This window comes from Lotus japonicus, chromosome 5 (genome assembly GCF_012489685.1).
Source record: "Lotus japonicus ecotype B-129 chromosome 5, LjGifu_v1.2".
NCBI lineage: Eukaryota > Viridiplantae > Streptophyta > Magnoliopsida > Fabales > Fabaceae > Lotus > Lotus japonicus.
Genome location: NC_080045.1, coordinates 10,372,696 through 10,386,675, shown reverse-complemented (window position 1 = coordinate 10,386,675; position 13,980 = coordinate 10,372,696). Strand labels below are relative to the sequence as shown.

General features: G+C 35.5%; 1 protein-coding gene across 2 annotated transcripts; it reads right to left on the bottom strand.

The window, feature by feature from the left end:
- Positions 1-2,317: 2,317 nt before the first annotated feature.
- On the bottom strand, positions 2,318-11,516 carry LOC130716891 (pleiotropic drug resistance protein 1-like). Of its 2 annotated transcripts, XM_057566924.1 has the most exons (24): positions 11,003-11,515; positions 10,305-10,425; positions 10,120-10,208; positions 9,940-10,024; positions 9,686-9,845; positions 9,536-9,612; positions 9,348-9,401; positions 9,160-9,250; positions 8,751-9,052; positions 8,380-8,661; positions 7,958-8,274; positions 7,703-7,863; positions 7,520-7,623; positions 7,281-7,437; positions 7,094-7,198; positions 6,853-7,007; positions 6,253-6,585; positions 5,783-6,073; positions 5,324-5,407; positions 5,108-5,241; positions 4,154-4,381; positions 3,880-4,051; positions 2,773-3,027; positions 2,318-2,693 (listed from the first exon to the last, which is right to left on the bottom strand). In XM_057566924.1, the coding sequence occupies exons 1-24, from the start codon at positions 11,326-11,328 to the stop codon at positions 2,436-2,438; spliced, it is 4,341 nt and encodes a 1,446-aa protein (XP_057422907.1). In that variant the 5' UTR covers positions 11,329-11,515; the 3' UTR covers positions 2,318-2,435. The 2 variants fall into 2 exon arrangements, with proteins under 2 accessions (XP_057422907.1, XP_057422906.1); XM_057566923.1 differs by having other exon boundaries at positions 10,120-10,425; positions 11,003-11,516.
- Between the last annotated feature and the right edge of the window lie 2,464 nt (positions 11,517-13,980).

Sequence of the window (13,980 nt, the reverse complement as noted above, 5' to 3'; positions counted from 1 at the left end):
AATGAGAAGAAGCTACATTGGATAAGCTGGTGATAACTGTGTAGGCCAAAAGCGAAAGGGGACTTGGGATTCTGAAATCTCGAGGCTATTAATCAAGCTTTCCTTCCAAAACAAGTGTGGAGGTTAATGTGTATGCCTGGGTCTTTACTATATGAAACATGGAAAGCCAAATACTTTCCCAGGAATATATTTTGCATGCTGATCTGGGCTTCCAGCTAAGCTATGTATCGCGAAGCATAGAGTTCTATTAATGTAGTTAGAGATGGGTTTCAGTGGCAGGATGGAAATGAGAGACAAATTATATTCTAGCACAATCCTTGGCTACCTGGGCAGGGGGATGAGAAGGTGCGTACAGAAATGCAACCACAACTGGAAGATATTCTTGTGGCGAATCTCATCAATCAAAACACAAGATAGTGGAATCATAACATGAATGCCCAACTGTTTGACCCCTTGGAAGCAACAACTATCATGGCAATCCCATTGTCATGGCGCAGTAGGGAGGATTAAATATATTGGAAATGGAGTACGCATGGTACTTTTTCGGTGAGGTCGGTGTATCACTGTATTCAGGAACAAAAAGGAGACCGTGTCGGAAGTTGTGGAAAGCCACTATCCTAAATAAGGCGAAGCACTTCACCTATCGGTTTTTGACTAACACTCTACGCAGTTGTCCATTTTATAATTCATCCTACCAAATGGGTAGTCAATGATTTATGTTTTTTTTTATAGGCAAAGGACGTCTTAATCTATTATTGTTTATGAAGTATATCTTTAGAATTTTTACTACCAAACGAATAGTCAAAGTAAAGGATAGAAATGATATTACATTACCGTTACTAAATTATTTTTTAAAAAAGGGTTGTTATCTTTAAATTTTTGAGGTACATAAGTACAAAAAGACACCACAAATTTATATTGAAGAGAGTATACTGAGATTTGAAACCACAAAAGGGGTGAAGCACTTACATTATTCAAATTTCCTATACATGTTCCAATATGATTAAATTAACTAACTAATCTATTAATCAACCAATCAACTAGTTATCTTGCATTTCAAATACATGTAACCTTATCATGCTTGGGCATATTTTAACAAACTGACATCAGTGAATTAGCAATCATTTAATTAATCCATTAGTCAATATTAGTCCCTCCCCTTCATTAACCTTCTCGGTATCTTTTGTCCCTTGGTGCTTGATGGAATCGGTGCGGTGGAAGACTCTCCGGCGAGCCGGCGAGAGGACAAGAGGGAAGAAAGGGGCTGATGTTAATGTGCACTGGAATGCTAATACCCGGTTTCAAATTAGTTTTACTTAGCCATTTTGAAAACTAAGGAACATGCAAGCCAGCATAGAGGAAGAAAGCAAAACAGAGTAGACAGGTTTCAATCACAGAATAAACAACAGACTACAGATAGGAAAATGTGTATGATAAGTGGAACCTGGTATAGAGTGTTACCCCTTGCTTCTTTAGGTTCTGGTGCTGGTTGGTTAGTGAAGCCTTCTTCTCTGTAATTCCTGGTTGGAAAGCTCCATAAGCAAGCTCTGCAATGATCTCTGAGTGTCCTTGCGAAGTTAGTTTTCCAACCTGCAATATTATCTTCTGCATCCTCTGCTGTCCGATTTTCACATCATCTCCCTATTTCCTACAAGTACAACATGCCACCGCCACTCTTGCCTATTACGATTTCCCTGCTTCCCCTTTTCATTCTTTTCTTTTCTTTCCTTTTCTTTTTTTTTGCTACTTTCGTAACTTCCTTTTCTTCTTCTTTTTTAATTTTAATTTAACAACTTATTGTATTTATCTTTTTATGTTTTTTTAGTTTTGTAACAAATAAATAAGTTAAAACAAACAATAATAATAATAATAATAATAATAATAATAATAATAATAATAATAATAATAATAATAATAATAATAATGAAGAGAGGATAAAAATGAGTGTTTACAATTATCGTGCGGTCCATGACGAAATCAATCTGCCCTCCCAAGAGCAACAAAAAACGCTAATAAAAACATATTATCTACAATTTTTCTAACATCATTGTGACGCTTCGATATTTCGGAGTGACATAATCATTGGAAATATTAACCATCTAATGTTGAAAGAAAAAAAAATTGGGATAGTGAGATTTATCTCGAGTGATCATCTCATTACATAGGATACAGTCCCCACAGATCAACTAGTTTAGGAAAAGCTTTGCGATCTATAGCAGTCTTACCTCATTCGAACATGATTGTCACATTGAAGTGTACTTGTGGTTACAGTCCCCATACTTCCTCTTATAGTATGATTTAGATTTACAAACTCAACTAGCATTTAAATTTGGAGCCATTTATTAATCAAAGAATCTTACAATGAAATTTTCAGAATTCAGTAAATTGTTTGGAAAACTAAGCATTATGCTTCCTAGAGTAACATGGGAGTGATGTTATCTTTTTTGGAAGTTGAATGCTTTGATCCCAAATGTGAAGATGAGTGCAAACAACACTGAAAAACCAGCCACCACAACTGCAACCACTCCCAGAAAATCATGTTTAAATCCGAAGTAACTCTCCACAAATTCTTCAATACGTTGACCATTTTCAAGTTTTCCCATGTCATCTCCATATTGGGAAGTCACCAATCCATTTATGGTCCATGCAACAGGGCAAATCCAATAGTACCACTTCCACCATATGGGTATTCTCTGCCATTGTTTTTATTTTCAAATTTAATTCTTGTCATGCATTAAAACAAAAAAAAATTCAGCAAAGGTTGTAACTTACAGATAAGGGAATGATGAAGCCTGAGAAAAGGCTCCATATTGCGTAGAATGCCGATGACAATATGCCGGCAATGTGTGGGTTAGGACTAATGGCCATGGTCATCATACCATAAAAGGTGAAGTACAAGAAAGTGAAGTACATGAAGAAAAGATACCACAAGAACTTTGATGTTGACCAATCAAATCCCATCATGGCATAAACTACAATTCCATATACAAGTGTTTGAGCCAAGATGTGGGGAAGCTCGATAGCCACCTACCAATGTAATACAAAAGTTAAGTTCAACTGTCATGGACAATTATCTCTAGAGTTTAAATTATAGAGTGGAAACACGTGAATGAATTTTTATATTATATTATTAACACATTCTCTCACACAAAAGGTCATTGCCCTTAAACATTGTTAGGACCCGATTGTAAGGTATGAGACTTAGTCCCACATTGGAAGTATGTGATTCTAATTCAGGGTTTATAAGGCATTGGGCCTTCCAACTACAACAATTGGCTTTAGTAGTGTGGTTCTCCAAAGGTTCTTATCCATTGGTATCAGAGCCTTCCACCATGGGTGGTGATGTTGGCATTTCAATGCTCGCCCGAGACTAGTCAAAGAGCTAGTGCACCGCCTACTCGCGTGGGTGAACCCAATTGCAAGGAATGTGACTTGAGTCCCACATTGGAAGTATGAGATTCTAATGTAGGGTTTATAAGGAGGTCTTGGCATCTCCAACTACAATAGCTAGCTTTTGTAGTATGGTTCTCCTAAGCTTCTTATCAATATGCTGGCAGAGCCATGGTGCATATTTCTTCATGGTCCCAATTGGCTTTTGAGTGGACAATACACACTCTCATATACCTTGTGCTTAAATCAACTTTTTTTTATTAGAAAAACATTGGGATAAGGATTGAACTTTAAATTACTTAGCCATAGAGGCTACTACCATATCATGGTCGAACTACCCAAATGCTTAAACTATTGGGTAAAGATACATTGATGGTTTTATGTGATATTGTAAGTTTGTAACACTGTTCTTTCCGGTGATTGATTGAGCAAAAATAACCCATCACTTCTTTTATTCAAGAAATATATGCATTGAAGTTGTTACTATACCTGTGCAAAAGCATATGGCAAAGCTGAATACATTCCAGCAGCTCTTTCTCTGTAGAAGACTGTTCTCTCAACTGCTATGATTGGCTGCACTGAGGCACCATTTTGAACTCCAATGAAGGTAACTGCAGCATACATTGAACCCATTGCATTGAAAAGATCTTGCTCATTTCCCCTGTGATTTTCATTAGTATAAAGGTATGAAGGGGTAAGAATTGTTAGGAATCTCATTTTCACATCACTTTGAGCCATTGTGTTGTATTTCTATTTCACATACCTTTTTGAGCCAATCTCCCAAAATAAGACCCCAAACATTAAAGCTATTAGTGTTGTAAATAGGAGTCTAACTGCAGTATATGATGTGTTCCGCCAATAAGATAAGTGTTGTTTCCATATGCAAGCTTTAAATTGTGCCACTAATGTCTGTGAATACTGAGTATCAAAGTATAGATCCTTTGAACCTTCAGGAGGAATATTAAGCTCCTGGATCAGTTGTTTGTTTCTCCTAAACAATTGGAAGTATCAGTAACATATTCATTAAAATCTTTAAACTCAGCTGCATTAAGAATTTAAAATTAAAGGTGAGAAATATATGCATCTTATTTTCTCAGGTACCAAAACTTTGCGCTCTGCCAGCCCTGATTCAAAATATCAAAATGAAAATGAAAAGATACAAATTAACTGCTAATTACCAATATTTTTCTTCAGATTAGATAGTTATTTTGATACTAAAACATGTGAGGTCTGTAACTTAGTATCTGAAAGATAAAAACTTATTTTATTCTTGACAGATAAAAAGACGCTCAATTTAATCCTTTAGGTGACTAAAAGCAAACGACTTTCTCATCTTTCTGAGATTACTGGAATTCAGGTTATGCCTAACTCTACCCCCAAAAGCTTTTGAGGGCTCTGATACCAAATTAGAATTCAGCTTAGGCCTAACCCTGTCCTAAAAGCTAACTAAAGAGTGAGGGTTGCTCTACCCTTTATAAGGACTATTCTGTTCACAACTCTAGTTTATGTGAGACTTCTCAAGAAGGATTAAATTGACGACTCTTTTTATCTTTCATGGACTAAATTGAACCTTTTTTTTACCTGAGGGATGAAAATGAAAATTTCCATCTTTGAGGACCAAGTGACCCACTTCATATCTTTCGAATTAAAATGATGATTTATTCTTGTCATTTTGTTGTTAAACATAACATAACTAGGTAAAAGAAATGAGTCTAACCGGTGTAGTTCTGAGTTTTTGTACACATTTGTGAAATTGACCTTCAGACTTGCTTCAGTTGCTGCTGATGTAACTTCCAACATCCAGGTTGCAGGATTATAACCATCTCTAATCTTAGGAACTCCTTGAATATCCTATACCAATCAAGCTCTTTAGTGAATATACAAATTCAACAGAAGTATCTAATATGCTAAATCTCATTTACAATTGATTCACCTCAAAGTACTGAATCATTTGGTAACAGTGGCGGCCTAATGGACCAGCATATATTGGCTCTCCTCCCAATTTCAGAAGTAGCAGCTGTCACGTTAGAAATTGAAGTTCTTAGTTCTATGCAATGTAGCCCCCCCAAAAAACAAGAGTTCTTGTAAAGAAAACAGAAATCAGAGAAAAAGAGGGCAAGAAAACAGGGAGGAGAAGAGAGAAAATTACAAACTGCAGTAGTGAATGTTACAAACATTTCATCGATATCTTACAAGTCTGTTTACATATGATGAATTATCACATAATGTCTTACAAGCAGAATGTTTTAACAGACCAACAGTGAAGTAAGTCTTAAGTCTTTTACCAAAACATAAAGCAACTATGTCATAATATATGCAACTAGATTATTATAGCTAAGAAAGAGAAAAGTCTCAATCCTAACAGTTCTACCTCAATGGTTAGACTTTTTACCTCATCGAATGCATCAAATATATCAATACTTGGCTGGTGGATGGTGCAAACCACAGTGCGTCCTGTGTCCACGGTGTTCCTCACAGTTCTCATTACAATTGCAGCTGCTCTAGCATCAAGACCAGAGGTTGGCTCATCCATGAATATTATTGCTGGATTGGCTACAAGTTCAACTGCAATTGTAAGTCTCTTGCGCTGCTCAGTTGAAAGTCCAGTCTCACCGGGCAATCCAACAAGTGCTTCTCTTAATGAATTTAGCTCCACAAGCTCCATAACTTCCTCAATGAACATCTGCATCTCATGAAATTGAATAGAAGTTAATCAATGTGTTTTAAAAATAGGTTATTTTACAAAGTTGAGAGTAACTTTTGTGGGGGAAAGAAGTCATTCTTGGAGGTTTAACCGCAAACATGATTTTACTTTAAAACTACAAGTTTCGTGCCTCGAATTTGAAGAGAAGATAATTGTACCTTTCTAGTTGCAGTATCCACTTCACGTGGTAATCGAAGCCAGGCAGAATATAGCAAAGATTCATAAACTGTAACATTAGGTGAGTGGATATCAAATTGTTCACAATAACTTGCTATGCGAGCAAATGTTTGTTGATTCTTTGGGTACCCAGATATTGTGATGGCTCCTTCAATATATCCACCAGTTTTCCTTCCAGCTAAAACATCCATCAGAGTAGTCTTGCCAGCACCACTTACACCCATTAGAGCTGTTAGTACTCCAGGCCTAAAGGCTCCACTGACACCCTTCAAAAGTTTAAGACGGTCCTCGAAAACTCCTTGATTTTTCATTTCCTGCAATCAATATCACAATGTAGGGAAAAAAACCTAGTTTTAATCCTTGGTTTCATTTTTTCCTAGTGGAGGTTGGATTAAAGACAGATGAGCATGACTTTGAGATACATAGAGTTATGGAAGTATCCTGCTCATGTGTTTATATGAAGAGAAGGACTAAATATACAAGGGGTAATGCTGGCTATACCGGCTTGTCCATTTAGGGGCTAAAAATTGAAGAAACAACTAGTTGAAATATTACATCTTCATAGTATGTATGTAATGTACCTGCGGCATGTCTACAGAATATGATATCTCATCAAAAGTGAGAGAGAGAGGTTGAAAAGGAAGAACCATGCCCCTCCTTCCACTTTTAGCTTTAACATTGTCTCTTCCAGAAAACGACCTGGATGATATACTTGCTTCGTCTTCCATCTTTGTTTCTGAGTTGTCATCATAGTTAAATATTATGGCATGAAAACCATGCTTCAAACTACACAGAGACTATAACAAGAGCTTGACGACTCACCAGAAGAGCTCTTTCTTTTTGGTAACTCAATGAACTCTTCATCTGGTGAAGCATTTCTCTCAAGCAATTTCTCCTGGGATAACCCTGCCTGATTATTTCTGAATGCTGCAGAGGCAACTTATAGTTGTCAGAAAAGAGGTCCAAGAAAAGGTTACTGCTGAAAATGAGAGATAAAGATGGTACTTACAACTCAGATATTGCAAAGCCAATATGATGAGAGAATTAAATAGAAAAATATAACCAATCAATGCTCCTACTCCAATCCAATACCAATAAGCTTCTGTGAACAATCCACGAGTTTTCAGTACCAAAACTCCCAGTGTTTCATTGGAATTAGAAGTAACCTACAACATTCAACGAATTATAAACACATCTTTCCAAAGGTCATTATTGAATTGATTCACCATTAGAAACAAATGGGATTACCTTTCTCCAACTATGCCCAAGAAATTCATTAACAGCTATAGCATTCTGTCCATACATCAGTGGTGAGGACCAGTAACCCCATATAAACCATTTGGGCACATCCTCTAGCGCAAAAAAACAAATTTAACATAAGATAGGGTCATTACATCAACAAACTTTGAAGTTACATTACCATTTTTGTACCTCGTGAAATCACAAATCCTCCCAAAACAAGAACTACTAGTAGTGCAAATGAGCCAACAGTGTTTGCAACTACAATATCCCTTCCTAATGCTGCCATCAACCGAAAAAGTGAAGATGCCATCTGGTTAATGCACAGGATTATCAAGTATTGTTTTAAAAGCCTGCCAATATATTTTCTCATCAGATTCCAAAAGTAAAAAATGTTACTCATATCTTAAATATCAATTGATGATCTGTGATATAGTGACTTCTTGCCTAACAAAACTTGGATCGTAACCAATGGCATAGTAAGAGATGCATTCCCAGATTGCAGCTTCTACGAGGGTTATTGGTATTTTGAGAATCCATGGTGGAAGAGAATAAGCCCATGAAGGGTAGAAAAGGAGGTCCCTTTGCTTGTAAAAGACAGGAAGTTTCATAATGGCCATATTTATCTCTGATATTCCATTGAACATTGCAACGACGATTGTGAAGAAAAGAGCACCCATGTAAGTTCCTCCATCCTCCACAGTATCTCGATGCATCTTAGTTCTTAGAAATAATGTTGTTGTAATGACAGCTAAATAAATAAGCTGAAAAATATGAAAGAAAAAGTTTGAAACTCTTATATGATATGATTTTTATATTTTCTAATCAGATGATAATATGAGCAGATTTAGTTCTGGAATTTTTCTCACTTGGGTGACTTTGAATATGTAAACAAACGAGTTTCTCTTCATAAGCAAAAATTCTCTGCTAGCACAAGCCCTTAGCAGCTCCTTCCGGTTAACACCAAACTTCTTTTTGGTTAAGGCATTTGTATGACATTTAGACTTGTCAAAAGGATTGCCTAACTCGTCTCCGAGTTTCCGACCTACGTGAAATAACTGGAAGGCTTCAGCAAAATCTTTGACAGTAACAAAGCTATAAGGTTCATCTTTACGCGCCCAGTATTGCCATTGATCTTTTCTTGATGTCACCTATTCAATAACAAGAGAACAAAAGTAACTTTACATCAATGAAAGAAAGAAAAGGTTTGAAAGGAAGAATAAGTAAATCACACACATACTTCTTGTAAGAAGTCAGAAACTCCTTTTCTTTCAGGACACTTGAAACCCATTGATTCAAAAAACTCAAGTACATTTTCTCTTGGTCCTTGGTACACTATTTGTCCATCTGTTAGAAGTATTATATCATCAAACAGTTCATATGTTTCTGGTGCTGGCTGTAGCAGGGAGACAAGTGCAGTTCCATTGAGAATATGAATCGATTGCCGGATTGAGCTGATTATTTGAAAAGTTGTGGAACTGTCCAAACCAGTTGATATCTCATCCATAAACAACACCCTTACAGGTCCAACCAGCATCTCCCCTTCATATTTCCACAACAAAAATCTCATCAATCAAACTCTTTACAAGTTCAGAATTCTGTTATTCTGGTTTAAACTTTTTTTGTCATGTTGATTAATAGAATAATACCTGTTGTGACTCGTTTTTTCTGCCCTCCTGAGATACCTCTTATCATTCCATCCCCTACCATAATGTCAGCACAAACTTCAAGTCCCAAAATCTGTAATATTTTAAAAGGGTAAGCATAGGAAGAAATGAAATCTTGTTTTTCAAATAATATACATTCCCCTTTCCTTGTTATGCATCTGCACTTTTACCTTGAGAATATAGTCCGTGACCACGCTTGTCTTTTGTCCTTCTAGTACTGCTGCCTGCACAATTTTGATTGAATCACATGTACAGAAATAACACAGTTTCCTTATAATGCAATTTCAATACTTCTTTTTGGCACTTCAAGCCTTCTTTTTGGCACTTCCAAGAATTCATTTTCAATCTTATTTCTCACCTTCATAAAGGCGTCAACATCAGCATCTGGTTTAATCTGTGCCTGCTTCTCTCTTCTTAGTAGTTCAGTCAACATCTCTGCAGGGTAGCGGAATTCAGAACTCTGATTAACAAAACTTTAAAACTCAAAATGTAGAAAGTAGAAACCAACCATAGTTCTGTCCAACCCCTTGACATCTAGCTGAGAAAGCTAGTGTTTCTCTGACAGTCATTTCTCCAATGTGATTATCATGTTGACTTATATAAGCTGATGTCCTTTGTGGCACAAACTCATCCAGCTCATGCCCATTGTATGTTACTCTCCCAGAATGCTGAGATTTCATCACTAGTGAAATTAGCTATTATGATTAAAAAACAATTACTCAGTTAAAAACTATTCCACTCCCAACAATGATGACACCTTACTTTCAAATCTTTCTCAAGTTTTCCAGCCAACGCCAACAGCAAAGTGGTCTTTCCTGAGCCTGGTGGCCCCAAAAGCAATGTCATTCTGCAAAAAATGTTCAACATCAGAACAAGAAAACTCAAAATTGAAGGGTGTATTTTTAGCGAAACAAAAACAGAAAAGTCTTGACTTGAATTCACCTTCTAGGCTTTATGATTCCACTAACATTCTGAAGGATACGCAACTGTTTCTTTGGACTTGGAATTATATGAAGATAATTTAAGAAACCCTGAACAACAAAAGAAATCATTTCGTAAATAATCTGAGATAAATCCAAGAATACAGTAGAAACCAGCCACAGTATGTGCCTGGTTGAATCAATTACCTCTAGCACATTAATAAAGAAATTGAACAATGAAGGTAATGCTCTTCCTCCAACATAAACTTGTGCCTCCACACTGAAATGCTCAAACCGAACTTCAACCGTTGGAATAGCAAGTCCAACTCTGCAAAAGAGATCAAAAGAACAATAATATTTCCAAGCATCCCAATCCCCTGAAAATTTTCAAATCTACCAAATTCTCATGTTTCATAAGGGAATTTAGCTTCAACCATTCAACTCTCAAATCACATAGTCATCACAATTCAACTCGTTTGAATGTAAGTTAGCTCAACAGTTGAGGGTTGCTCCACCTCACGTCCAGGGCTGGACATTTGGAGCATGGAATTTACAGACGACTGGATATATGCAGTGACCCAAATATGGGAGCTCTTCACCAACAAACGAATCTAGGATAGGTATTGTATTAGAATTTTGGTGGTCTAACTCAACTAAAAAGTTGGTTTAAGAGTTGAGGGTTGCTCTACCCTTTACCCATGTCCTATCTCTAGTCAATGGGATCGTGAGACTTCTAACATAAACTTCATATGAAAACTACAATTTGTCTGAAATTCATCACAACTTCATCAAACCCCTTCAACAGTTCAACTTTACACATTTTGAATGATCAGTGAGTGAGTGAGAAGAACTGAAAGAGAGGTGGAAATAGAAAGTGAGAGTAAAGAAGAGAAAAGAATCAAAACCTGTCTATGCGTTCCCTGAGTTTCAACAAGAACTTTTCATTATCATCTTCTGCAATTTTCACGAGCCTTTCTAGCAGAATCTTCCTCTCCGTGATTCCTAGTTGCTTAATATCAACCTCTATCCCTTTCCCTTCTGGATTGTTGAGTATGCTTCTCCTTATGCGTAGATACGTTGGAAGCCTCTCTATTGCAGCCCATTTCAGAGCTTCTTCATCATCTTCACGTTCTGATGTTGAGAAAATGTCCATGCTTGTGTTCCTCCTCCAGATTCCAGAACCACTATTTCTTTGGCTTTCAACTCTGGTTATGCTGTCACTGCTCTCCATTGATCATCAACTAGAATAAAACTTGAAAATTTTGTAGCATGTTCTTCTATGATCTTAGTTGTCACCTCATAAGTCACTACAGCTCTTCATTTTGATTTGAAAAATGTATTGTTGTTGTTGTTGTTGGTGTTTAAATAGAATAAAGATTGGACCACTATATGTGAGGCTGATAGAAAGAAATAGATAGGAAAATAAAAAGAGTGTCTCTGAAGTGTTGCATTGTTAGATGGTTTATGAATCAATACTCATTTAAATATTTTTTATACTTTTCCAACAACACTCTTGAAACAGACTGTGAGTCTTTGAGGCACATGCTGTTCTTTCTTTATGGTCTCTCAAATTTCAAAAGTTGACTATTACATTCAATCTAATGATTAGTTTCATGTACAAACAATTTGATATGTGGCATGTGTGTATATTAAATGTTAATTTCTAAAACTCATACAATAGGTTTTTATAAAAATATAGTTTTTATTTACAAATTAATTGTAACACGTAAGAATCATTTACAGATTAAATAATATATAATTACATTTTAAACGATAACACATATAACACATGCTTACGTACCGATTGCAATGGTAAAAATAGAATATTTGAACATTTAAGTCGATTTTTTGATTTCCAAAATTCACACTGTTTTAAATAAATATTTAACATTCACCACACTCGAATTAAAATTATGAGAGCAATTTAAAATTAAAATGAAGCAAACACATGGTTAAAATCTTCACTGCAAATGAGAAGCCAAAACATATGAAACTCACAAATCAATATCCAATTGAAAAGAAAACAGAGAGGAATAAAGAAAGATTGGAAACAGCATCTCTGAAAATATTCAAGGTGTTGCTGCCAGGCCTGGAAAAGTTGTTCAGTAATGCGTTACAATAACTGTGGGGGTGGCAGTGCTGAAACTGAAGTGGCATAACCTAGACTTATCAAACAATGGTAGAGGTTGAGAGACTCCGGTCTAAATAAAGAGGTTCTAGCACACGATTTATGAGATCTTGCAATGTGAAGTTTGGAAGGGTCCAGTTGATGACTTGCACTCTAATTTATTAATAACAGAGAACATGAAAGATGTGAAAAGCCTTCAACTTGAAGCTGGCTGAACATTTGCTTGACTTCATTGCAGAATTGTTGTTACTTTTACCATAACAAAAATAATGTATTTATTGTTTTTAAATTCTGATTTGTAGGCAAAATGATCATATTCTGTCGGTTATCTCTTTCTTGTCAAAAAAAAATAGTTTGGTGGAGCCACAAGTTTTTAAATCAAACTATTAGGTGGGCAATTGCCTGAAAACTACGGTCCACCTTGTTATGTAAGGGTTTTATGCTCTCATTTTAGTCTCAATGATACCACAATTTAATTATTAATAGATCTAATGATTGTTATTGGTGAGGACATGGCTGTCCTATATTTTTCAAGAGATAGCTAAGCAACATAAGTCAATACCTGATAAATAATGTGTTCATACTTGTTTTAGAATCTTACTTTCTTATTTATTAAATATCAACAATACTTTATATTTCTATGTATGGAATATGCTAAAAATCCTATTTTCAGTACAAGAACTTACTCTGATATTAAATGTCAACCTCTCTCATCATTCTAGATGATGGCCAGGGATGGACTATACCTCGTAAGGCTAGCTAGCCTAAAATCTTTATAAGACAATTTTTTTGGCAAATAAAAGAAAATTAAGCAACCCTACATCAAATATCAACTTAACATGTCATTGATTTTGTTATCGTAGGCATTCACATTTTGGCCAAACTATATAGTTTTTCAATGAATTATTATTTTCCTATATACATAGAACTACTCAACCTGAAATTTTGTATACATGTATCACCTTAGCAACTATAGAGGATCTTCATTTGTTCTTCATGAATAAAAGTTTTGGTGGCTCGGCTCTGATCACCACCTTTGATCAAGGCATGTCTCCAGAATCACATGTCACTTATAGAGATACTTACAGATTATCCACTAACATAATCCTCACATTAGTGTAGGAATCGAATACGCAGTTATTCAAAATGTGTTGGTATCCATTTTAAGTTGAGAACAAATTCCTTTTCTTGTAAATTTGGATATTCTCAAAAATAGAATAAAAGGATTTAATTAAATATGTTTGGTCTAGTGTTAACATCAATATATTTTGGGTATACTTGTTAGCATTAATATAAAAAAAAACATTAACATGCATGTACTCTAAAATTAAAAAAGTGAATGATATCATTTTCATGAATTAACAAAATTAGGGTGGACTAATATCCAAACACGAGGCACTGAGTGTTTAATTTCGTTCATATGATGTCCCTGCCAATTGGAAATAAACAAAAGTACTTCACTGTGCTTGTACCAAATTTAAAATTTCGTTTCTATTCATTGAAAAAATGAACTATTCTCTGGTTTGTTGTTCCTTTTTTTTTCAATAATATAATTTTGCTTTAGAAAAAAATATTTACAAATAATGATTGTAGAGACAAAATAACACATACAATGTCAAAGTTTGAGGACGAAAGGCATGACATGGGAAACACAGAAGGGTTGTTAGATGATGGAGAATGATGAACCAATAGAAGACAAGAGGACCGAGTATCCTTAATCTTTATGGAGAAAGAAAACAAGACTTTTTTCTTTTG